The sequence below is a fragment of the Macrotis lagotis genome, chromosome 1 (genome assembly GCF_037893015.1).
Source record: "Macrotis lagotis isolate mMagLag1 chromosome 1, bilby.v1.9.chrom.fasta, whole genome shotgun sequence".
NCBI classification, from domain to species: Eukaryota; Metazoa; Chordata; class Mammalia; order Peramelemorphia; family Peramelidae; genus Macrotis; species Macrotis lagotis.
Genome location: NC_133658.1, coordinates 903480882 through 903505380, shown reverse-complemented (window position 1 = coordinate 903505380; position 24499 = coordinate 903480882). Strand labels below are relative to the sequence as shown.

At 36.2% G+C, this 24499-nt stretch overlaps 1 protein-coding gene across 1 annotated transcript; it reads left to right on the top strand.

Moving 5' to 3' along the window:
• The first annotated feature begins 22988 nt into the window (after window positions 1-22988).
• Window positions 22989-23914, top strand: LOC141509542 (14-3-3 protein theta-like). The gene is made up of 3 exons (XM_074219162.1): window positions 22989-23276; window positions 23311-23419; window positions 23685-23914. The coding sequence occupies exons 1-3, from the start codon at window positions 22989-22991 to the stop codon at window positions 23912-23914; spliced, it is 627 nt and encodes a 208-aa protein (XP_074075263.1).
• Window positions 23915-24499: the final 585 nt, after the last annotated feature.

Sequence of the window (24499 nt, the reverse complement as noted above, 5' to 3'; positions counted from 1 at the left end):
CATGTAATAAAGAGTCAGGGGAATATGAGCCAAGAACTAATTGAAAATTAAATAACTTTATCTTAAGTAATGGGTAGATCAAACAACAAATAGAAATATTCAAAAATTGTATCCAAGAAAATGACAATAATGAGACATCATGCCAAAATTTATGGGATGCAGTAAAGGCAGTTTTGGAGGAAACTTTATATCTTTAAAAGCCTATATGAGTAAAATAGAGAAAGAGAAGATCAATGAATTGGGTATGCAACTAAAAAAAAAGCTAGCAAAACAATAAATTAAACAACAAATTAAACAACCCCAATTAAATACCAAATTAGAAATTCTGAAAATCAAGGGAGAGATTAATAAAATAGAAAGCAAGAAAACCATTGATATCATAAATAAAAGTGAGTTGGTTTTATGAAAAAGCAAATAAAATATACAAAACTCTGGTTAATGTGAGTTTTAAAAAAAGAGCAGATAACCAAATTACTAGTATCAAAAATGAAAAGGGTGAACTAACCACTAATGAGGAGGAAATCAAGGAGATATTTTGGTGCTACTTTGCTGAACTATATGTCAATAAATTGGACAACTTGAGTGAAATGAATAAAAATTTTCAAAAATGCAAAATGCCCAGATAAACAGAAGAGGAAATAAATTACTTAGATAACCCCTTTTCAGAAAAAGAAATTGAAGAAACCATTAATAAACTCCCTAAGGAAAAGTCTCCAGGTCCAGATGGATTTACAAGTGAATTCTACCAAACATTGAAGGAACAATTAATTCCTAGTCTTACATCAACTATTTTAAGAAATAGGAGAGGAAGGAGTTCTGCCAAACTTCTTTTATGACACCAGCATGGTGCTGATACCTAACTAGGAAGAACCAAAACAGACAAAGAAAATTATAGACCAATCTCCCTAATGAATGTTGATGCAAAAATCTTAAATAAAATTTTAGCAATGAGACTACCACAAATTATCACTAGAATAATATACCACGATTAGGTTAGATTTGTACCAGGAAGGGAGGGATGGTTCAACATTAGGAAAACACTTGGACTTCCTGGCCAAGATGGTGGAGAGAAGACAGGCACAGTTCTAAAATCTCCTGATCTTCCCCTATATATGATATGAAACAAACCTCTTAACAGAAATGCAATCAACAAAACCCAGAAAGAAAAGCCAGGAGAAAGAACATCTACCTCAGGATTTGTCTTCCTCAATCTTGGATGAGTCCAGGCACAGAGGGAACAGGGGACCAGGAGAGACTGGGAGTCTGGATTATCTACAGATTAGGCTGATTAGCAGAGGGGCTAGAGCCCAGGAGCCTGAGGGCCCAAGAACCAGACCAGCTTGATCAGTCAGTGGGACTAGAAACTGGTTGACCACAGGGGTTTGGGTCAGCAAGGGAGCAGAGGCACTGGTAGTGGCACTGACTGACTGGAGCTTGCTGGCAGGGAGAGTTCCAGTGTGGGAGAGCTGCAGACGTCATCCCTGGACTCCTCTGGTCCAGAGGAACTCAGAGTCCATGCCTCCATTTCAACTGAAACCTCTTCCCAGAACAAGCACAATTACTGACCACCTCTGCCCCAGGCTAAGGCCAGCAGCAGAACCACCTCAGCTGACAACAGGGAGAGTGATCACCTCACCCCAGAGTAGAGCCCACCATTGATCAAAGACAAAAGTATTTAACAGATTCAATCACTCCCTCCAGGCCAAGGGAGAGGGGCTTCAATCAAGGTCACGGGCACTACAGAGAAAGCAACCAGCACCCCCTACTGTCTGGCTGGAAATATTACACTCAGTGAGTAAAGCCTCTAGGGATCCCAACACCAAACCTCTGTGAACCAGCCCCTCCCCAACTCAAGGTCTTAGTAAAATGAAGAAAGGCCAGAAGAAAGGAGGGTCCATAGAAAAATTCTTGGAAGGAAAAGACCCCAACTCAGAGACACCTAGAACCTCTGAAGAGAATATGATCTGGTCTCCAGCACAGAAAAACTTCCTTGAAGAAATAAAGGAGTTTAAAAATCAATTGGAGGGGCAGCTAGGTGGTGCAGTGGATAAAGCACTGACCCTGGAGTCAGGAGTACCTGGGTTCAAATCCCGTCTCAGACACTTAATAATTACCTAGCTGTGTGGCCGTGGGCAAGCCACTTAACCCCATTTGCCTTACAAAAAAAAACTAAAAAAAAAGCTTAAAAATCAATTGGAGGGGGGTAGCTGGGTGGCACAGTGGATAGAGCACTGGCCCTGGAGTCAGGAGTACCTGAGTTCAAACAGACACTTAATAATTACCTAGCTGTGTGGTCTTGGGCAAGTCACTTAACCCCATTACTTTGCAAAAAAAAATCAATTGGAAAATTTGGGAAAAGAAACCCAAGAGAAGATTAACACCTTGGGGGAAAAAACCAAATCATTTGAAAATGCAATTGGACAAATACAAAATGAGAATAATTCTCTCAGATCCTCAATTGGGCAAATGCAAAAAGAAAATTATTCTCTCAAAACCTCAATTGGTCAAATGGAAAACTCTTTCAAAAATAGAATTGACCAATTGAAAAGGAGCTGCAAAATGTAAATGAAGAAAATTCTTCTCTAAAAAAAAGAATGGAGTCTGTGGAAACTAATGACTTCATGAGACATCAAGAGCCTGTTAAACAAAACCAAACTATAGAGAAAAAAATAGAAGAAAATGTAAAATACCTCATCAACAAAACCATTGACCACGAGAATAGATAGAGGAGGGACAACCTAAGAATTATAGGTCTTCCTGAAAACATTAAAGAGGAAAACACTCAACATAATTAAATATATCAACAATAAAACCAATAGAAAAATATATGATTATGATTCTCAATAGATGCTGAAAAAGCCTTTGGTAAAATACAACATCCATTCCTATTCAAAACACTAGAAAGGTTAGAAATGGAGTTTTCCTTAAAATAAAAAATAGTATCTATCTAAAACATCAACAAATATTATATTTTATGAGAATAAATTCAGGAGTGAAACAAGGATGCCCATTATCACCATTACTATTCAGTATAGTATTGGGATTGCTAGCAGTAGCAATAGAGAAGAAAAAGAAATTGAAGGAATCAGAATTGGCAATGAGGAAGCAAAATTCTGACTTTTTACAGATGATATGGTATACCTAGAGAACCCAAGGAAAACATCTAAAAAACTCATTGAAACAATTAACAAATTCAGCAAAGTAGCAGGATATAAAAAGCAATCCATCAGCACTTCTATATATGAACAACAAAGCCCAAGAACAAGATATAGAAAGAGAAATTCCACTTAAAATAAATGTAGAAAACATTAACTACTAGGGAATCTACCACCCAAGACAAATCCAGAAAGTATGAACACAATTATAAAGCTCTCCTCACCCAAATAAAGTCAGATCTAAGTAATTGGAAAAATGTCAAATGTTCATGGTAAGGGCAAGCTAATATAATAAAAATGACAATTCAACCCAAATTAGATTACTTATTCAGTACTATACCAATCAAACTACCAAAAACTACTTTACCAAGCTAGGAAAAATAGTAACATAATTCATCTGGAGCAGCAAAAGGGCAAGAATAGCAAGGCAACTGATGAAAAAAATGTAAAGGAAGCTGGCCTAGCTCTACAAGATCTAAAACTATACTAATAAAGCAGCAGTCATCAAAACTACATGGACAGCTAGGTGGTGCAGTGGATAGAGTCCCAGCCCTGGAGTCAGGAGCACCTGAGTTCAAATTCAGCCTCAGACACTTAATAATTACATAGTTGTGTGGCCTTGGGCAAGTCACTTAACCCTACTGCCTTGCAAAAAAAACCTACCTGGTACCGGCTAAGAAATAGAGTAATGGATCAGTGGATTAGGATAGTTTCAAAAGAAACTTTAGTAAATGACTACAGCAATTTACTATTTGATAAAACCAAAGACTCAGCCTCTGAGGTAAGAACTCACCATTTGATAAAAATTGTTGGGAAAACTGGAAAATAGTATGACAAAAATTAGGCATAGATCCACATCTCACACTCTATACTAAAATAAGATCAAAATAGGTACAAGATTTAGGCATAAAGAGCAATACCATAGGTAAATTAATAGACCCCAAATACTCTATCCATCTGATCTATGGAAAAGGGATAAATTTATGACCAAACAAGAATTAGAGCACACTATAAACTGCAAAATGAATGATTTTAATTATATTAAATTAAAAAGGAGTTGCACTAATAAAATCAATGTTGCCGAAATTAGAAGAAAAGCAGAAAGCTGGGAAACAAGTTTCACAACCAGGAGTTCTGATAAAGGTCTTATTTCTAAAATATATGGAGAATTGCACCAAATTTATAAGGTCACAAGTCATTCTCCAATTGATAAATGATCAAAGGATATGAATAGTTTTCAAATGAATAAATTAAAACTATGTATAATCATATAAAAAATGCTCCAAATCACTATTGATTAGAGAAATACAAATTAACACAACAATGAGGAATCTCACACCTATTAGATTAGCCCAGATGAGAAAAAGGGAAGATGATCAGTGTTGGAGAGTTGTGGGAGGACTGGGACATTGATGTATTGCTGGTGGAGTTGAGAATGGAGCTAACCTTTCTGGAGAGCAATGTGGAACTTTGCTCAAAGAGCAATAAAACTGTTCATACCCTTTGATCCAGCAATTCCCATTCTAGGACTATATCCAGAAGACATTGTAAAAAATGGGAAAAGTCCTACGTGTTCCAAAATATTCATAGCAGCCCTTTTTGTAGTGGCAAAGAATTGGAAATTCAGGAGATACCCATTGAGTGGGGAATGACTAAATAAGTTATGGTACATGAATACTATGGAGCACTGGTGTTCTATTAGAAACCATAAATGGTTGGACTCTAGAGAAGAATGGAAGGACTTGTGGGATCTGATGCTGAGTGAAGGGAGTAGAGGCAAGAGAACAATGGACATATCAACAATATTACGAGATGATCAACCTTGATAGACGCAACTCTTCTGGACAGTCCAGAGAGCTAGGACAGCTGTATTAGACTGGTTATGGAACTATATTATCCCCAATCAGCAGAAGAAAAACAAAAGAAAACAAACCACACAGGAAAAAAAACACCCTTACAGAATCTGATGAATACTTTATAAAAAGTATCTCATATATCTCTTTCCCTTAACCCTAACCCTCATGCCAAAAATTACTAACTTGTAAATATGCTTTAAAAACTATGTATATAAAATGTCATCCTAACTGTTCCCTACTAAGGAGGGGTGTGTGAAGGAAGGGTGGAGGGAAATTTTGTAACTTGGAAATATGCATGTACAAATGGATGAAAATAAAATAAAATAAAATCCATGAAAGCTAGCACTGGCCATGAAGTCTGGAGAATCTGAGCTCAAATGTAGCTTCAGACTAACTGAGTGTCCTTGGGCAAGACATTTAATCCTGATTGCCTCATATCCAAGATCATCTCCAGTAGTCCTGATCTATATCTGGTCACTGGACCCAGATGGCTCCTGAGGAAGAAGTGAGGCTAGTGACTTAGTACAGCCCCCCCCCCCCCGCCACTCAAATCCAATGCATGTGCATATCATAGCAACACCCTTGATGGTAGGGTCTTCTTCAAAAACAAAGGGCAAAAACATCATCATATCATCCAGATTTGAGTTCATAAGAATAATAGTTATGCACTCTCTATACTTCACCTTAATTATCATTAATATATATTTGGTTGTGGCTGCCTTGTGGTTAGCAGAATGAATTGGAAACCAGAATCCAGCAATATGGTGTTAGAAATGGAACCCCAAAACCTTTTTCACAGAGTGGGGTATCTGGCTTCTAATAATAAAACTAAGCCTGGAAGGAAAGAAGAATCATTTATTACAATTCTTGCAAGAAGCAGGTGCTCCCTCTAGTGAGGAACATAACAAATGGAAGAGAAATCCAGCCTTATATGTGATTAATAAAGTCCTACTGGTCCCATCAGGACCAGAGTTGGTACAAGCCCTTCAGGGTTACAGTCTACCTAATATGCCCATCTCATATCATTCCTTGATATGTCCCCCACATAGTCATAAAATGCAGGCCATGTTAATGAACCTCAATCATCACAGGAAGTGGATAAGTTGATATGCTTGAGGCTATTTAAGCAAGCATGTTAGTGAAAGGTCAGCAACTATCCCCTGATCCCATCCAATTTGAACAGATTTAGGCACGGGCTCCTTCAAAATGGCCTTAAAGAATTCTCCTAGTTATATGATTGGACAGGGTCGTTTACTCCCTTTCCTCTTATCTCGAGTTTTCATTCCTGCATCTATGCTGTGTCAACTGGGTTTCATCAATCACCCAGAGGCCTTCATTTTTGTGATATATTGTTCTGATAATAATCTGTGGAAACCTAACCAATAGCATTTTCTCACAAATTCTCCCATTTTTTTTTAAATAAGAATTTGTTTTCCACTCTCATACTAGAGGTTTCTTCCTCAGATCTCTTTAGCATTAATTCACAGTCCTCATCACTGGAGGTACTGTTGGTACTTGCATTCAAAATCTTTACCTCTTTATTATCAGAGATGTGTGTTCATCCTGTTTTACTGATGGATTCCTGTACTATTTGAGTTACTTTTTTTTTTTAGGTTTATGCCTGGCAAATGAGGTTAAGTGGCTTGCCCAAGGCCACATGGCTAGGTAATTATTTATTTTTAGGGGGGGTTTTTTGCAAGGCAAATGGGGTTAAGTGGCTTGCCCAAGCTAGGTAATTATTAAGTGTCGGATACTGGATTTGAACATTATTAAGTGTCAGAGACCGGATTCGGATTTGAACCCAGGTACTCCTGACTCCAAGGCGTGCTTTATCCACTATGCCACCTAGCCACCCCTTGAGTTATTGTTTGTACCATACACAGGAGTCACACAGGTAGCTTCCCTGGTCTGAATAGTTTGATTGGCCAATAACTCTAGCACTTTAACTGTTTGGTTGGTGATGATCTCTACCACTGCCTGTAATCTTATGAGCCTATTGAGGATGTAAATGAGAGTTCAGTAACCTCAATGTCCTGTTCTGGTAATGGAGGAGCAACAGACATGAGGTTTATCAACAAGAAGGGAGCACAAGTATGGGTGATACACATACAGACTCAGGGGGGAAATTAGAGTTATTAAAAGAGGCAAGTCTCGTTTGATTAAATAGCTCATATACACAGACATAAGATGTAGAAGATGAACTTTTGTCCCGATTTTTCTTTAATCTGGAGCCATCTGATATTTTTCTGCATCTTCAGTCTGTTTCAAAAGGACTTCGCCAGTTTAGGTCACTTGAAGAGATCTTCTTTTCTGGTAAAATAATTTCCCTAATAAGTAATGATAAAAGAATTTCTTAACACATTTTAATCAGATCAAAACTCATATTTTCATCACTAGAAAATAAAATTCTGGAGCTTCTTAGATCATCATCTTAGATCTTAGATTTTGACTTGCCTGCTGTCATGTTGATATACACCCAGAAAATTTAGGTACAAATAGGAATTGACTTAGTTTTGCTTTTGACTATCTTACTCCTTTTGATCATCCATTTGGAGGTTGCTACTCTAACAAAATAAAGTTCCACAAAGGCTTACTACAAAAGTGAATTCACTGAAGATTTCCAGATTAACTTGAGCTTGTAACATTTACATATGATAATCATTCCAGAACAAAGAGTGTCCAGTAAGTGATTTACAAATAAAAACAGTTTTAACCTTTTGCTATTATTAAAATAATTATTCAAATATCCTTAACTAAAAATGAAGTTTTCTCCTCAAAATATTTCTAAATAAACCATAGGTTATTCATCTTCTGATATAATCAGTTGACTCACATTCCTTTCCTTAAAACAGTTCAAAAGTTTCTTATTGTTTTATTTACAAGTCCCCTTAACATTAAAAAGAATTCTCATAGGAACAAATAGCTGTTAATAGATGCCAAGGTTTTACAATACTAGCCTATTTGGCTATTAGAATCTAGATAACTATAGATCAAATGACCTAAAATTTCTGCACCTAATTTTAGTATTGATCATCAACTTGATTATAGCAGTTTACTACAAAGATTTGGGACATCAAAGAAAAATTTATTTATATGTGTATATATACACACATATGAATATATTTATTGGTAGATGTAGATATAGATGTATATGTATGTATATATTTTAAATGCCGGCTTTCAGACAAAGGTCATATGGGCAACCAAATGCCTTGATCCAGAATTTAAATCTGCCAAGTGAAACATTTTCCAAATGTCACATTTGGTAACGCAAACCAGAAAGAATTCAATCTCAGAACTTGTTTTAAAATGATGCTTTCAAATCTTATCCCAATGAGCTTATCAACTGCACTGTCCAACCCCATCCTCCACCACCACCACTTTGGGTTTTCTGACTTCTATAGACTATGACTACCCCCCAGAATTTCTTTTGCTGATCATACCTGGAATTAGACACAGAATAATGTCCATTAGATCTTTTGTTTATATTTTATTTTATTTAAAATTTTTACTCCAGCTACATGCAAAAGCAACTTTCAACATTTACTTCCAACATTTACTTGCATTTCAAATTCTCTCCCTTCCTCCCACCCCAATCCCCTTATTAAGAAAGCAAGTTACTTGGTGAAAGTTAAAAATGTGTAGCCATGAAACACATTGCCACAATAGCCATAGTTGTAAAAGTAAACAAAATACCCCCCCCAAAGAAAGAGAAACTTCATGAAAAATAAAGAGGGAAGGGGAAAGTGAGCTTCAGTCTATATTCAGACACCATGAACTCTTCTTGGGGATGGATAGCATTCTTTTTTTCAGGTTGAGATCTTTTATTTTATTTTTTTATTTTTATTTTCATTGAATTTTATAATTTTCCCCCTAAACTCACTTCCCTCCCCCCCCACCCCCACAGCAGGAAATGATTATAGTAATCTGCAAATTTCTTTTGCACCTAGTCTATTCAACTGATCCACCACTCTATTTCTTAGCAAATACCAGACAGTTTTGATGACTGATGCTTTATAATATAATTTTATATCTGGTAGGGCTAAGCCACCTTCTTTTGTACTTTTTTAAAATAAATCCCTGGAAATTCTTGACTTTTTATTTCTCCATATGAATTTACTTATAATTTTTTCTAGCTCATTAAAGTAATTTTTTAGAATTTCTATTGGTAGGGCACCAAATAAATAGTTTAATTTAAGTAGAATTGTCATTTTTCTTATATTAATTCAGCCTATCCATGAACAGTTGATATTTGCCTAGTTAAGTCTGATTTTATTTGTCTGAAAAGTGTTTTGTAGTTCTTCTCATAAAGTTTCTGAGTCTGCCTTGGCAGATAAACTCTCAGGTATTTTATATTGTCTGAAGTTACTTTGAATGGAATTTCTCTTTCTAGCTTTTGCTGCTGCATCTTACTAGTCATATATAGAAATGCTGAGGGTTTATGATGGTTTATTTTATATCCTGTGACTTTTCTTAAGTTGCTAATTGTTTCTAGTAGTTTTTTTAGATAATTTTTTAGGATTCTCTAGGTATAGTATCATGTCATCTGCAAAGAGTGAAAGTTTTGTCTCTTCCTTCCCAATTCTAATTCCTTCAATTTCTTTTTTTCTCTTATTACTGAAGCTAACATTTCTAATACATTACTGAATAGAAGTGGTGATAATGGGCATCCTTGTTTCACCCCTGATTTGACTGGGAAAGCCCTAGCTTATTCCCATTGCATATAATGCTTGTTGATGATTTCAAGTAGATACTGCTAATCATTCTAAGGAACAATGCATTTATTCCTACACTCTCTAGTGTTTTTACTAGGCATGGGTGTGGTATTTTGTCAAAGGCTTTTTTCAGCATCTATTGAGATAATCATATGATTTCTGATAGGTTTGTTGATATAGTTAATTATACTCACAGTTTTCCTAACATTGAACCAACCTTTCATTCCTGGGATAAATCCTACTTGGTCATAGTGTATTTTCCTAGTGATAAATTGCTGTAATCACTTGCATCTATATTAATTAGGGAAATAGGTCTATAATTTTCTTTCTCTGTTTTGACTCTTCCTGGTTTAAGTATCAGCACCATATTGGTGTCATAGAAAGAGTTAGGCAGAATTCCATCTTCACCTGTTTTTCCAAAAGAGTTTATATAGAATTGGAACCAATTGTTCCTTAAATGTTTGATAGAATTCATTTATGAATCTACCTAGTCCTGGACACTTTTTCTTTTTCTTTTTTTTTAAATTTATTTTTATTAAAGATATTATTTGAGTTTTACAATTTCCCCCCCAATCTTGCTTCCCTCCCCCCACCCCCCACCCATGGAAAGCACTCTGTCAGTCTTTACTTTGTTTCCATGTTGTACCTTGATCCAAACTGGATGTGATGAGAGAGAAATCATATCCTTAAAGAAGAGAAGAGAAGTCTAAGAGGTAACAAGATCAGACAATAAGATATCTGTTTTTTTTCTAAATTAAAGGGAATAGTCCTTGCACTTTGTTCAAACTCCACAGCTCCTTATCTAGATACAGATGGCACTCTCCTTTGCCAAAAATTGTTCCTGATTGTTGCACTGATGGAATGAGCAAGTCCTTCAAGATTGAACATCACCTGGAGACTTTTTCTTAGGGAGTTCAATAATGGCTTGTTGAATTTCTTTTTCTGACATAAAGTTATTTAGGTATTTAATTTCCTTTTCATTTAACCTAGGCAACTTATACTTTTGTAAATATTCATCCATTTCACTTAGATTATCAAATTTGTTGGCATAAAGTTGGGCAAAATAATTCCAAATTATTACTTTAATTTCCTCCTCATTGGTGGTGAGTTCACAATTTTCATTTGTGATACTAGCAATTTGGTTGTCTTTCTTTTTTTAAATCAAATTAACCAGAGGTTTATCAATTTTATTGGGGTTTTTTTATAAAACTAACTTTTGGTTTTATTTATTAGTTCCATCGTTCTCTTGCTTTTGATTTTATTAATTTCTCCTTTAATTTTTAGAATTTCTAATTTGATATTTAATTGGGGGGTTTTAATTTATACTTTCTCTAATTTTTTTAGTTGCATGGTTAGTTCATTGATTTCCTCTTTCTTTAATTTATTCATGTAAGCATTTGAAGATATAATATATCCCCTGACAACTACCTTGGCTGTATCCCATAAGTTTTGGTATGTTGTCTCATTATTGTCATTATCTAGGATGAAATCATTAATTCTTTCTATAATTTGTTGTTTGATCCATTCATTCTTTAAAATGAGGTTACTTAGCAGTATCTATCTGAAACCATCAAAAAGCATTATATTCAATGGGGAGAGGCTAGAGGCATTCCCAATAAGATCAGAGGTGAAACAAGAATGCCCATTATCACCACTACTATTCAATATCATATTAGAAATGTTAGCTTCAGCAATTAGAGACGAAAAAGAAATTGAAGGAATTAGAATTTGGAAGGAAGAGACAAAACTCACTCTTTGCAGATGACATAATGGTATACCTATAGAATCCCAAGAAATCATCCAAAAAACTACTGGAAACAATTAGCAATTTTAGCAAAGTTGCAGGATATAAAATAAACCCTCATAAATCCTCAACTTTTCTATATATGACTAGCAAGATACAGCAGGAAGAACTAGAAAGAGAAATCCCATTCAAAGTAACCTCAGACAGTATAAAATACTTGGGAGTCTATTTGCCAAGGCAGACTCAGAAACTTTTTGAAAACAATTACAAAACACTTCACATACAAATTAAATCAGATTTAAATAAATGGGGAAAACATCAACTGCTCATGGATAGGTCAAGCTAATATAATAAAAATGACAATTCTGCCAAAACTAAAGTACATGTTTAGTGCCCTACCAATCAAAATTCCAAAATTTTACTTTAATGAGTTAGAAAAAGTTGTAAGTAAATTCATATGGAGAAATTAAAAGTCAAGAATTTCCAGGGATTCAATGAAAAAAAAGTGCAAAAGAAGGTGGATTAGCCCTACCAGATCTAAAATTGTATTATAAAGCATCAGTCATCACAACTGTCTGGTATCAGCTAAGAAATAGAGTGGTGGACCAGTGGAATAGACCAGATGCAATAGGAGGAAATGACTATAATAATCTGCTGTTTGATAAACCCAAAGAGACCAGCTATTGGGATAAAAACTCTCTCTTCAATAAAAACTTCTGGGGAAATTGGAAGTTAGTATGGAAGAAACTTAGATTAGACCAACACCTCACACCCTATACCAAGATAAGATCCAAATGAATACAGGATTTAGACATTATAAACAAACTAGAAGATCAAGGACCAGTTTACCTGTCAGATCTATGACAAGGGAAGCAGTTTATGACTAAGGAAGAGATAGAGAACATCATTAAAAAGAAACTAGATAATTTTGATTACATTAAATTAAAAAGCTTCTGCACAGACAAAACCACTGTAACCAAGATCAAAAGAAATGTAGCAAACTGGGAAAAAATATTTATAACTAATGTTTCTGACAAAGGACTCATTTCTAAAATATACAGAGAACTGAATCAAATTTTAAAAAAAAGTCATTCCCCAACTGAAAAATGGTCAAAGGATTTGCAAAGACAGTCTACAGCTGAGGAAATTAAAGCAATTCATAGTCATATGAAAAATTGCTCCAAATCATTACTTATTAGAGAAATGCAAATTAAAGCCACTCTGAGGTACCACCTCACACCTCTCAGATTAGCCAATATGGCCAGAAAGGATAATGATCATTGTTGGAAGGGTTGTGGGAAATCTGGGACACTACTACACTGTTGGTGGAGCTGTGAACTCATGCAACCCTTCTGGAGAGTTATTTGGAACTATGCCCAAAGGGCAACAAAAATGTGCATACCTTTTGATTCAGCAATACCATTACTGGGTCTATACCCTGAAGACATGATGAAAAAGGATAAAAACATAACTTGTACAAAAATATTCATAGTAGCCCTATTTGTGATGGCAAAGAATTGGAAATCAAGTAAGTGTCCTTCAATTGGGGAATGGACTAGCAAACTGTGGTATATGTATATCATGGAACACTATTGTTTTATTAGAAACCAGGAGGGATGGGAATTCAGAGAAGTCTGGAGGGATTTGCATGAACTGATTCTGAGTGAGATGAGCAGAACCAGAAAAGCACTGCACATCCTAACAGCAACATGGGGGCAATGATCAACTTTGTTGGACTTGCTCATTCCATCAGTGCCACAATCAGGGACAATTTGGGGCTGTCTGCAATGGAGAATGCCATCTGTATCCAGAGAAAGAACTGTGGAGTTTAAACAAAGACCAAAGACTATTACCTTTAATTTAGGAAAAAAACTGATATCTTATTGTCTGATCTTGCTATCTCTTATACTTTATGTTTCTTCCTTAAGGATATGATTTCTCTCTCATCACTCAATTTGGATCAGTGTATACCATGGAAACAATGGAAAGACTGGCAAATTGCTTTCTGTGGGGGATGGGGGGAGGGAAGTAAGATTAAGGGAAATTGTAAAACTCAAAATAAATAAAATCTTTAAGAATTAAAAAAAATGAGGTTATTTAGTTTCCAATTAGTTTTAGGTCTATCTCTCCATGGCCCAGTATTGCATATAATTTTTATTGCATTATGATCTGAAAAAGATGTACTCACTATTTCTGCCTTTCTGCATTTGATTATAATGTGTTTATGCCCTAATACATGCTCAATTTTTGTGTAAGTGCCATGTACTGCAGGAAAAAAGCATATTGCTTTCTGTCCCCATTCAATTTGCTCCAAAAGTCTATCATGTCTAGGTTTTCTAACATTCTATTTACCTTCTTAACTTCCTTCTTGTTTATTTCATGGTTAGATTTATCTAAATCTGAGAGAGGGAGGTTGAGGTCTTCCACCAGTAGAGTTTAGCTGTCTATGACTTTCTGTAACTCATTCAACTTCTCCTCTAAGAATGTGGATGCTATACCATTTGGTGCACACATATTTAGTATTAAAATTACTTCATTGTCTATGGTACCTTTTAGGAGGATATAGTTTCCTTCCTTATCTCTTTTAATGAGATCTATTTTTGCAGCTGCTTTGTCTGAGATAAGGATTTCTACCTCTGCTTTTTTTTTGCTTCAGCTGAAGCAAAATATATTTTCCTCCAACCTTTTACCTTTACTCTATAAGTATCACTCTGCTTCAGATTAGTTTCTTGTAAGCAGCATATTGTAGGATTCTGGTTTTTAATTCACTCTGCTATTCACTTACATTTTATGAGAGAGTTCATCCCATTCACATTCAAAGTTATAATTACTAATTCTTTATTGCCCTCCATGCTATCTTCCCTCTGTTTGTATTTTTCCCCTTTTTTCACTTTATCCATATTCCCCAGTATTTTGTTTCTGAACACCACCTCCTTCAGTGTGTTTGCTCCTTTATATCCAACCCCCTCCCCTTCTGTTAGTTCCTCTTTTCCTCCCCCTCCCCCTTTGCCCTTTTAATACTTAAAGGTAAGATAAGTTTCTTAACTTAACAGAGTGCATGAATGTTAACTCTAAGCCAAATATGATGAGAGTAAGATTCAAGCAGTTCTCACCTCCTCCCTTCTTCCCCTCTATTGCAATAAGTCCTTTGTACATCTTTATGTAATGTGATTTATCCTCAATCACCTCCATCCTCTCTTCTCTTTACTGCCCCCCCCTTTTAAGGAGATACTGTTTTTAAATCATTCTATCAGAGTCATGGATGAGTCATGAGTGTCCATCACTTCTTGCTAAGCATATTCTCTCTAATAGAGTTACAGTTCTTGAGAGTTATGAGAATATTTCTCCCAGGTGGGGCTATAGTAAGTTTCATCTTATTGGATAGCAGTATTTTTCTTTTTTCCCTTTTTTTATCTTTTCATGTGTCTCTTGAGTCTCCTGTTTGAAGTCCAAATTTTCTATTTAGCTCTGATCTTTTCATTAGGAAAAGTTGGAAATCTCCTATTTTGTTGAATGTCCATCTTTTCCCCTGAAAGAGAAGGCTCAGTTTTGCCATATTCTTGGCTGTATTCCAAACTCCCTTACTCTTTGGAATATCTCATTCCGGGCCCTCCAATCCCGTAATGTTGATGCAGCCAGGTCATGTTTAATTCTTATTGTGGCATCTTGTGATCTAAATTGTTTCTTTTCTGGCTCTTTGCAGGATTTTCTCTTTTATCTGATTGATAGTTCTGGAATTTGACCACAATATTTCTTGATGTTTTCATTTTAGGATCCCTTTCTGGAGATTGATGTATTCTTTCAATAACTATTTTGCCTTCTGGTTCCATGATATCAGGACAATTTACACTAAATCCTGTAATATCAAGTCCAGGCTTTTTTTTTCCCCTCTTCATTGTTTTTAGGAAGACCAATGATTCTTAAATTGCCCCTCTGGCTCTATTCTCAAGGTCAGTTGTTTTGCAGATGAGGTATTTTACATTTCCTTCTCTTTTTTCAATTTTTGGGTTTTGTTTAACAGATTCTTTCTGTCTTGTGAAGTCATTAGTTTCCACATATTCTATTCTTTTTTTTAGAGAAGAATTTTCTTCACTTACTTTTTTTTGTGATTCCTTTTCTAATTGGTCAATTCTATTTTTTTTTAGGTTTTTACAAGGCAAATGGGGTTAAGTGGCTTGCCCAAGGCCACACAGCTAGGTAATTATTAAGTGTCTGAGACCGGATTTGAACCCAGGTACTCCTGACTCCAGGGCCAGTGCTTTATCCACTGCGCCACCTAGCCACCCCTGTCAATTCTATTTTTTGAAGGAGTTTTCCATTTGCCCAGTTGAGGTTTTAAGAGAATTATTTTCTCTTTGCATTTGTCCAATGGTGTTTTCTAAGATTTGTTTTCTTGTTGCAAGGTGTTAATTTTCTCTTGTTTCTTTTCCCAATTTTTCCAATTGATTTTTAAACTCGTTCCTGATCTCTTCTAAGAAGTCTTTCTGGGCTGGAGACAAATTCATATTCTCTTCAGAAGTTCCAATTCTCTCTGAGTTAGGGTCTTTGTCTTTAAGATAACTTTCAATGGACCTCCCTTTCATTTGGATTTCCTTCATTTTCCTAGGATCTTGTGTTGGGGGGGGTGAGGTTCTGGTTCATAGATCTTTGGTTTTGAAAACCCTAGAGGCTTTGTTCACTGGGCTTAGTAACTCCAAGTGGGCTGGCCAGTAGGGGGTGCTAGACACTTTCTCTGAAGTGTCTGTGAACTTGATTAGCGGCCCACTCCCTAGGCCTGGCAGGGTGAGGGGAGCAGCAGGGTCTGAATTATTCTTGGACAATGTGGGCTGGGCCCTTGGGCTATTTAGTTAATCTCATTACTCACTCAGTACTGAGAGAGATCTACTGCCCACATCTGAGCCTGGGGGGGGGGGGGGGGCTTGGGAGGTTGCTACTGTGTTTGTTCTGGAAAGATTCCCTTTCTTTTACAGGGATGGGTGGGGGGAGGCACTCAATTGAAAATACTGGGATTCCACTGAAAATATGGGGTATGCTGCCCTGGTCTTCCAGGCCAGCAGAGCTGACCAGATTGATGTATAGCCGCTGCACTGGAGCTCTTCCACCTACTGTGTGGCTCCCCTGCCTGCTCACAAAGCCAAAACATATACACTCTGAGGCTGTCTTGAGATTAGTCCTGGGTCTCACCCCACCACCCCTGCCCTGGCTCTTTGTTCTCTGCCCCCAGCTCACCCACATTCCTCTGAGACAGACCTTGTTGGTAGATGTTTTTCTCCTTTGTTCTTTCTGGATTTGAATTCTGTTAAGAGGCTTGATTCATATTAATTCTGAGGGAAAACCAGGAGACCTTAGCACAGTGCCTGGCTTCCCTCCACCACCTTGGCTGGAAGGTGGTTAAGGTCTTTTACAGAAGCTTTGCCTCTGGATAGCATTCTTTATCATAAGTCCATCAGAGAAATTGCTTCAATATTTTTCCCACAATTGCTATTGCTAGCTGTATTTCCCTCCATTCTATTCCCCCACCCTTTTATTCTGTTCTCTTTCTCCTTTCTCATTGCCCCTCCTCAGAAGTGTGTTGTATCTGACTATCCTCTCCCACAATCTTCCCTTTCATATGTGTATATTATTTCTTCTCTGAACCACTTCCAAGAAGAGTAAAGGCTCACTCATACCCCCTCACCTTTCCCCTCTTCCACTCCATTGCAAAAGCTTTTTCTTGCCTCTTTTATGTGAAATATCTTACCCCATTCTACCTCTCCTTTCCCTTTCTCCCAGTACATTCCTTTCTTGCCCATTAACTCCATCTTCTTAGTATATTATACCTTCTAATTCAACTCTCTCCTGAACTTTGTCTACATATGCTCCTTCTAACAGTCCTAATAAATGAGAAGCTTCATTTGAGTCATCAAGATCATCTTCCCATGCAGGAATACCAGGAGTACAGCATGTGATTCCTTTTTTTTTTTTAGTTTTTGCCAGGCAATGGGGTCAAGTGGCTTGCCCAAGGTCACACAGCTAGGTAATTATTAAGTGTCTGAGCCCAGATTTAACTGAGGTACTCCTGACTCCAGGGCCAGTGTTCTATCCACTGCGCCACCTAGCTGCTCCTATGTGATTCTTTTTCTTAAAAAATTCCAGTTGTTTAATTTGATTTTATTTATGTGAAAAGTGCTTTATATAGTTTTATATAGAAAAGTGTTTCTATAGTTCCTGGGTTTCTCTTGGCATGTACACTTTCAAATATTTTATATTGTCTACAATTATTTTAGTTTGAATTTCTGTCTCTAGCTGCTGGGTTTTGTGGATAATATAAACAAATGTTGATGATTTACATGGGTTTTTTCAATATCCTGCAACTGTTAAAGATGTTAATTGTTTCAAGATCTTTTAGTTTATTCTCTAGGATCCTCTGTTTCCTATGGGATAATTTTTCATCTTGTATATCTGTATTCTTTTGATCAACACTAAAATTAAAAAAATAATTTATTATTCCTAATAAATATATTCTATATTCAGAGACAGAATGAAATGGTGACTAGAACACCATTCTTGGGACGGGGAAGACCTACTAATTGTGTGACCTTTTACCTCTCAGTACCCTAGACTAGGGAACTTTTTCTCTGCCAAGGGCCATTTGGCTATTTATGATGTCATTCGTGGGGCTATATTTATTTAGACAAACAATTAATTCACCCCTAAGAAGCTACTAGGTTTATTGAATTTTGAGTTCTGCCTGCAGTTTGCCTTGTCAACACTAGACCAATACACCTCCAGAAGTGGGAGTTCCTTGTCTCTGGTCTAGACTATTAACTACAGAAAAAATGCTGAATTATAAGAGCAATTAAAATACAGATCAATTCTCTATTCTTGTTCCATATTTACCTTAACAATTCAACCAACATTTATTATAAATTTACTATGTACAAGCTAATGGGAATACACAGAGTAAATGAAATTACAGATTCAAGAAACTTAGTCTACTGTTAGGATACAATATGGACAAAGGTATATAAATACATTTAGAGGGAGAAGGAGAGAGGAAGAGAGGAAGAGAAGGAGAGAGGGAGAGAGAGAATTAATGAATCTGATCAATTCTGTTTCATAAGGAGTTGTTTTCTGCATTCAATTTTTCTGCTATCATTTTCAGGTTGTCAGTTCTTCATAATTTTCCTGCATATCTCTCATTTAGTTTCCCAGTTTTTCTTCTACCACTCTTAATTGAGTTTTTAAATGCTTTTTGATTACTTCTGAGAGAACTTTTGGGTTTCAGGTCGGTTAGGCTTCATATTTCAGCATTTTGCAACTGTTTTCCTCTTCTAAGATAACTTTTTGATTTTCCTTGCTGCCACAGTAGCTTTCTTATGGTCAGGATTTGGTAGAGAAAGGAGAAGGGGATTGGGTTCAGTTTTTAAAACTGAGTTCCATCCTTGGGGTACTCAATGAGTTTTTGAGAACAATTTAAAACTTTTTTAAAATGAAAAGATATTTATATTAGAGCTTTATTTTAAGACTCTTGAAATAATTATTGTACAGTTTGTACAATTCTTTCTCAATTACTCATAGATAATATCTATTACCCATTTAATTGTTTTTCCTCTGACAATGCATCTGAATTTCACTTTACTACATGTGAGTTTAGACCATAGAATCAAATAGTGGAACAATTTAATTTCCTTGGTCACGGGTGGTTTTCAAATACAGACATCTTAATTATGGTAACATTGATTAAAGAAATATAGACCTACGTAAAGAGTATAGACATCACTATATTCAAAGAAGCAAAATCACTCCAAAGAATAGATTCTCAATTTTGGTTCCTGTGAGAGGCCAGGTTATCCAGCAGCTCAACTAGAGAAAATTTTCATACCAAGAAACTGAACAGAGAGATGGGACTCACTTATGCTTTCAAAATGGAGTCGCTTTGTTCACTTTTCTTACAGCTTTTCATACCCTAAGACCACATTCTTTTCCTCATTCCCATCATTCCCCTATACTATACATCTTTGTTCCTTACTCTAAACCAGACCACTCTTATCTCCTATGATATATTACAGGGACAGAGACTGGAGAACCTATCCAAAATTGATAACTGGGCCCCTTGGAATGAGATATTTTAATATAACTTCATCGCTAGGTCCAACTACCTGTGGTCCTTGACAGCTCCCCCTTTCTTTTGTGAAAGATGCAATAAATGTAAGTCAGTAAAGATATGAAGGAAAGCTCCTCTAAGAAGCTTTACCAAACAGTGAACAATGCAAAGCTCAAGGAGGTCAATTAACATTATAGGAACCATTGGAATGATCCACAAATACAAACAATGAAAACATTAAATTCCTTGAAATTATTCCATATACCATGTATAATATTTTCTCCATCAATTCTTGCTCAGCAGCTTTGTCTATATCAGATAAAAATCCATCAAATTTTTCAAAATCTATTTATATAGAGATATTATGAAATACCAATAAATGATTTTTACTTGATTCCAAGTGATGCTGAAATTAAAAGACATAACACAGACAGAAGAATATCTATAGTCACATTTCATAACTAAGCATCGTTCTAAAACTTCCAATTCATTTCCTATCCATATAACAGTATCTCTGATTACAGCAATCGATTTTAATAACTTTTTTTTAGGTTTTTTTGCAAGGCAATGCAGTTAAGTGACTTACCCAAGGCCACACAGTTAGGTAATTTCTAAGTGTCTGAGGTCAGATTTGAATTCAGCTACTCTTGACTCCAGGGCCCGTGTTCTATCCACTGCACCACCTAGCCGCCCCCAGTTTTAATCATTTTTCATTAACATCACTCTGCTTTTGCAATGCCAATGTAACATTCTTTTGTAATTCTTGAATATATTCAGTAGTTTGATCTTGTTGTTCTTTCACAATAGTTTGATTTTTACATTGATAAAACATACAATTAATACATGAAATATTCCATAACTCTGCACTATGTTTATTTTCTATTGTAAAACAACTCATTACAAAGGAAAATTGTTTGGAACATAAGCAGTTAAATGTGTAATAATAGTATTATTCATACTCATATTTCCCAATTGGTACCCATGAAAATTAGTAACATTCTCATTTGTTGCTAATGCTAACCACAAATCCTTTTATGTTCTACCTGAAGATGTGGTCCATTCTGGAACCACCCACCCTCCATTTAGATTCTCATCTTCCATCCAAGCCCCAATATAATATTTCCTTGTAATTAGTTCCAGTATTATGATAAAGATTTTCACCCCAGATTTCAGTCATCTCATATTGTGTTGTTCCAACATCACACAAAAGGCAAATATCTTCCTTTCAATGTCCATTTCATTAGACTACAACAATGCTTTACTTGTGGATATGTTGAATCACTCATGTTACTCAGGATATAGTCAAATCCATTCAAAGTGATATTGTTTCTTTTTGTTCCATGTACCTCAGTCTCTCTATGGTTTATGGTTATGTTGTGAAACTTTTTGTGATCTTAATGAATAGATCAGGTCCATCAGGACCTTCTTTAAAACAAATTGAGGGAGTAGTAGAAAGATCTATATAATTGTATCTTTTTCTTTCAATCTGATCAGAATAATTTACTGCTGCTCCAAATATTTCTTTCACTGTTCCAGTGCCCAATACTACTATAGATATTGATGTATCTTCCCATGAAACCATGGAGGATGAGCCCATCAGTGTTCCTTTCCTTTAAAACCATTAGGCAGAATGAGTAACATTACATGGTCCCACAAGCTTGTAATCGTTGAGATAAATTGTTATTCTTTGGACACCTTCTTTTTCCTGGATGACAGCCAGATGCTCTTCCTTGGGGTCAGATGTAATTTCTGCAATTTCTGTAATTTCTTTATACACCCAAACACATTGCTGGGAGATCCACACTGGTTCTGCTCCATGTCCTGGGGAGATACAAACATACCCATTCCCCCATATAATCATCTCCCCAAGGCCTTTCCATTCACCTGTATTTAATTCTTTCCACATGACCTTTTGGGGACAGTCCTTAGCTTTATTGTCCTGTTGTCCTTGTCTATATTGATACCCATTATTTATTCTATTAATGTTGCTATTCTTAGTATATCCATATGACCTTTCTACTGCTGTTAATTCTTCTTTATTACAGGTCAAAAAAATTCAAAGTATATAATACTAGATTTAATCTATTCATAGATGGAGAATAGCTATCCTATCTCCCCCTTTCTTTTGTTGTTCCAAGAATGTTTTCAAATCTCTATGTTTTCTTTCAACTAAAGCTTATCCAGTGGGATTATAGGAGATTCCAGTGATATGTGTAATGGCATATTGTGCACCAAAAAAAAAAAAAGAAAGAAAGAAAATTGGCTGGGTTTTTAAATATTGGGGGGGCAGACACTTGAAAACAGTATAATAGATGTGAAATAACATGTTTAGTTGTTTCCTCAGATACTGGTGAAGCAAATGTGAAAGAAGAAAAGGGGTCTACTGTGACATGTACATATTTTTTTTTTTAGGTTTTTGCAAGGCAATGGGGTTAAGTGGCTTGTAAGTGTCTGAGCCCGGATTTGAACCCAGGTACTCCTGACTCCAGGGCCAGTGCTCTATCCACTGCCACCTAGCTGCCCCGACATGTACATATTTAAGACAACCAAATTGAGGTCTATGAGTGACATCCATCTGCAAGATATGATTAGGGAATGCACCACGAGGATGTACAGGAAGTAGTCTTCGAGGTGGAAATGTAAATAGAACACTGGGGTGCGGCCCTTCACTATATCTCTAGCTTCTTTTCCTAGAAGAGCCGCATCCGCTAATTCATTTCCTTTTGAAAGTGATCCTGGCAATGATGTATGGGAATTAGCCTGTAACACACACAGAGCATGTATTCTAGACCTAATAATTTTTTTAACAAAAAGAAATAATTGGGAAATATCATTGGTTTGATTTCTAACAATAGCGGTTTCTATCCTTTCTATTACTCTGGAAGCATATTGACTGTCGCAAGATGAATTGGATCTGATATCTTTGTGCTGCTATGGCTAATACATGCAGTTCATTCTTTTTCATAGAAGAAAAGGGTGTGTCTAAAACAAATGTATGTTGTAATTGTGGACGTTCTATAGATACCTTATGTTTAGTGGCATCTGTAAAAACAATTAATGCTCCTTTTATTATTAGGTCTTTAGTCACTATACATTGATATATGCATTGCCATTTAGTCAAGAATTTGCCAAATGGTATAACATTTTTATGTTGAAATTGTATGGGAGTATCCTAACAATACCTGCCACTCCTTATCATGTTGAAAGAGTTCATTAAGTTGAGAATAAGTACATTACATAAACTAATGAAGTATATGATCCAGAAAGAAATAAAGAATGATGAATAGCTCTTTTTTAAAGTATTGCAGAGGTCTCTCCCTCTCCCGGAGCCCCCTCACCGCGGCTGCCCCGACTTCCCACCTGACACCGGCCCAGAAGACCGAGCTGATCCAGAAGGCCAAGCTGGCCGAGCAGGCCAAGCTCTACGATGACATGGCCACCTCCATGAAGGTGGTGACCGAGCAGGGGGCCGAGCTCTCCAACGAGGAGTGCAACCTGCTCTCAGTGGCCTATAAGAACGTGGTTGGGGGCCGAAGGTCGGCCTGGAGGGTCATTTCAAGCATTGAGCAGAAAACTGACACGTCTGACAAGATGCAGCTTGTCAAGGATTACTGGGAGAAATTGGAGTGCAAACTGAGGTCCATCTGCACCACCGTCCTGGAATTATTGGATAAGTTTTTAATAGCCAATGCTACTAATCCAGAGAGCAAGGTCTTCTATACAAAAATGAAGGGAAACTAATTCTAGTACCTTGCTGAAAATGAAGGGAGACTACTTCTGGTACCTTGCTGAAGTAGCCTGTGGAGATGACCGAAAACAAACAATAGATAATTCCCAAGGAGCTTATCAAGAAGCATTTGACTGTAACCGTAGTCTTACTTAGTTCTCTGTAACCGTAGTCTTACTTAGTTCCTAAATTTTTCTCTTAGTTATTATGTGTTTTAAGTCTTATGTTCTTCCTTTAGAAATTGTTAAGAAGCCACATCTGATGTTTTAAAACCTAGGAAAATTAATATGACTTAGTGTTGTATATAACATATGCTCTCTCATAGGAAAAATGTGGTCCAAAATAACATAGGTAGGACTCAGTTAAAAATCTAGTCATTTTCAAAAAAAAAAAAAAAGAAGCATTTGACATCAGCAAGAAAGAGATGCAACCTACACATCCAATTCGCCTGGGACTAGCTCTTAACTTTTCTGTATTTTACTATGAGATTCTTAATCACCCAGAGCTTGCCTGCACTTTGGCTGAAACGGCTTTTGATGAGGCTATTGCAGAACTTGGTACTTTGAATGAAGATTCCTACAAAGACAGTATCCTTATCATGCAGTTGCTTAGAGACAACCTAACATTATGATCATCAGACAATGGAGGAGAAGAATGTGATGCTGCAGAAGGTGCAGAAAATTAAAATTCATACAAGGTGTCATCTTCCTTTCTCTCAAGAAACCTTTTTACACGTCTCTATTCCTTATAGCTCCACTTGGATTTTCCTATAGCAAAGAGAACCCATTCATGTGTATGGAAATCAATCATTTATAGTCTTTTCACAATGCAGCTTTGGGAAAACTCCATTCCTTGATTTGTGTTTGTCCTGGCCTTCCTGGTGTGTGGTTATGGCTGTAGAAAAGTATTAATAGCTTCATTTCTTATAAACATAAGTAACTTCCAAACACTTATGTAGAGGACTAAAGTGTATCTGGTATTCAAAAATCTGAACCAGTTCTGCAAGTGATGACTGTGTTTTGTATTACAATGAAGATATGAAAATGTAGTTAAATACAACTCAAGTGTTTTACATAGCTTCCCCTGCCTACCCCCATAGTCTCATCTTGTTTTTCAGGGTTTTTCTTTCAGCAAACAACTTACACTTACTCTTAAATATTCCTTTTAAGGAGGAATCTGGAAGTATTTGGGTCAAATGGAAACAAATTTGTGATAG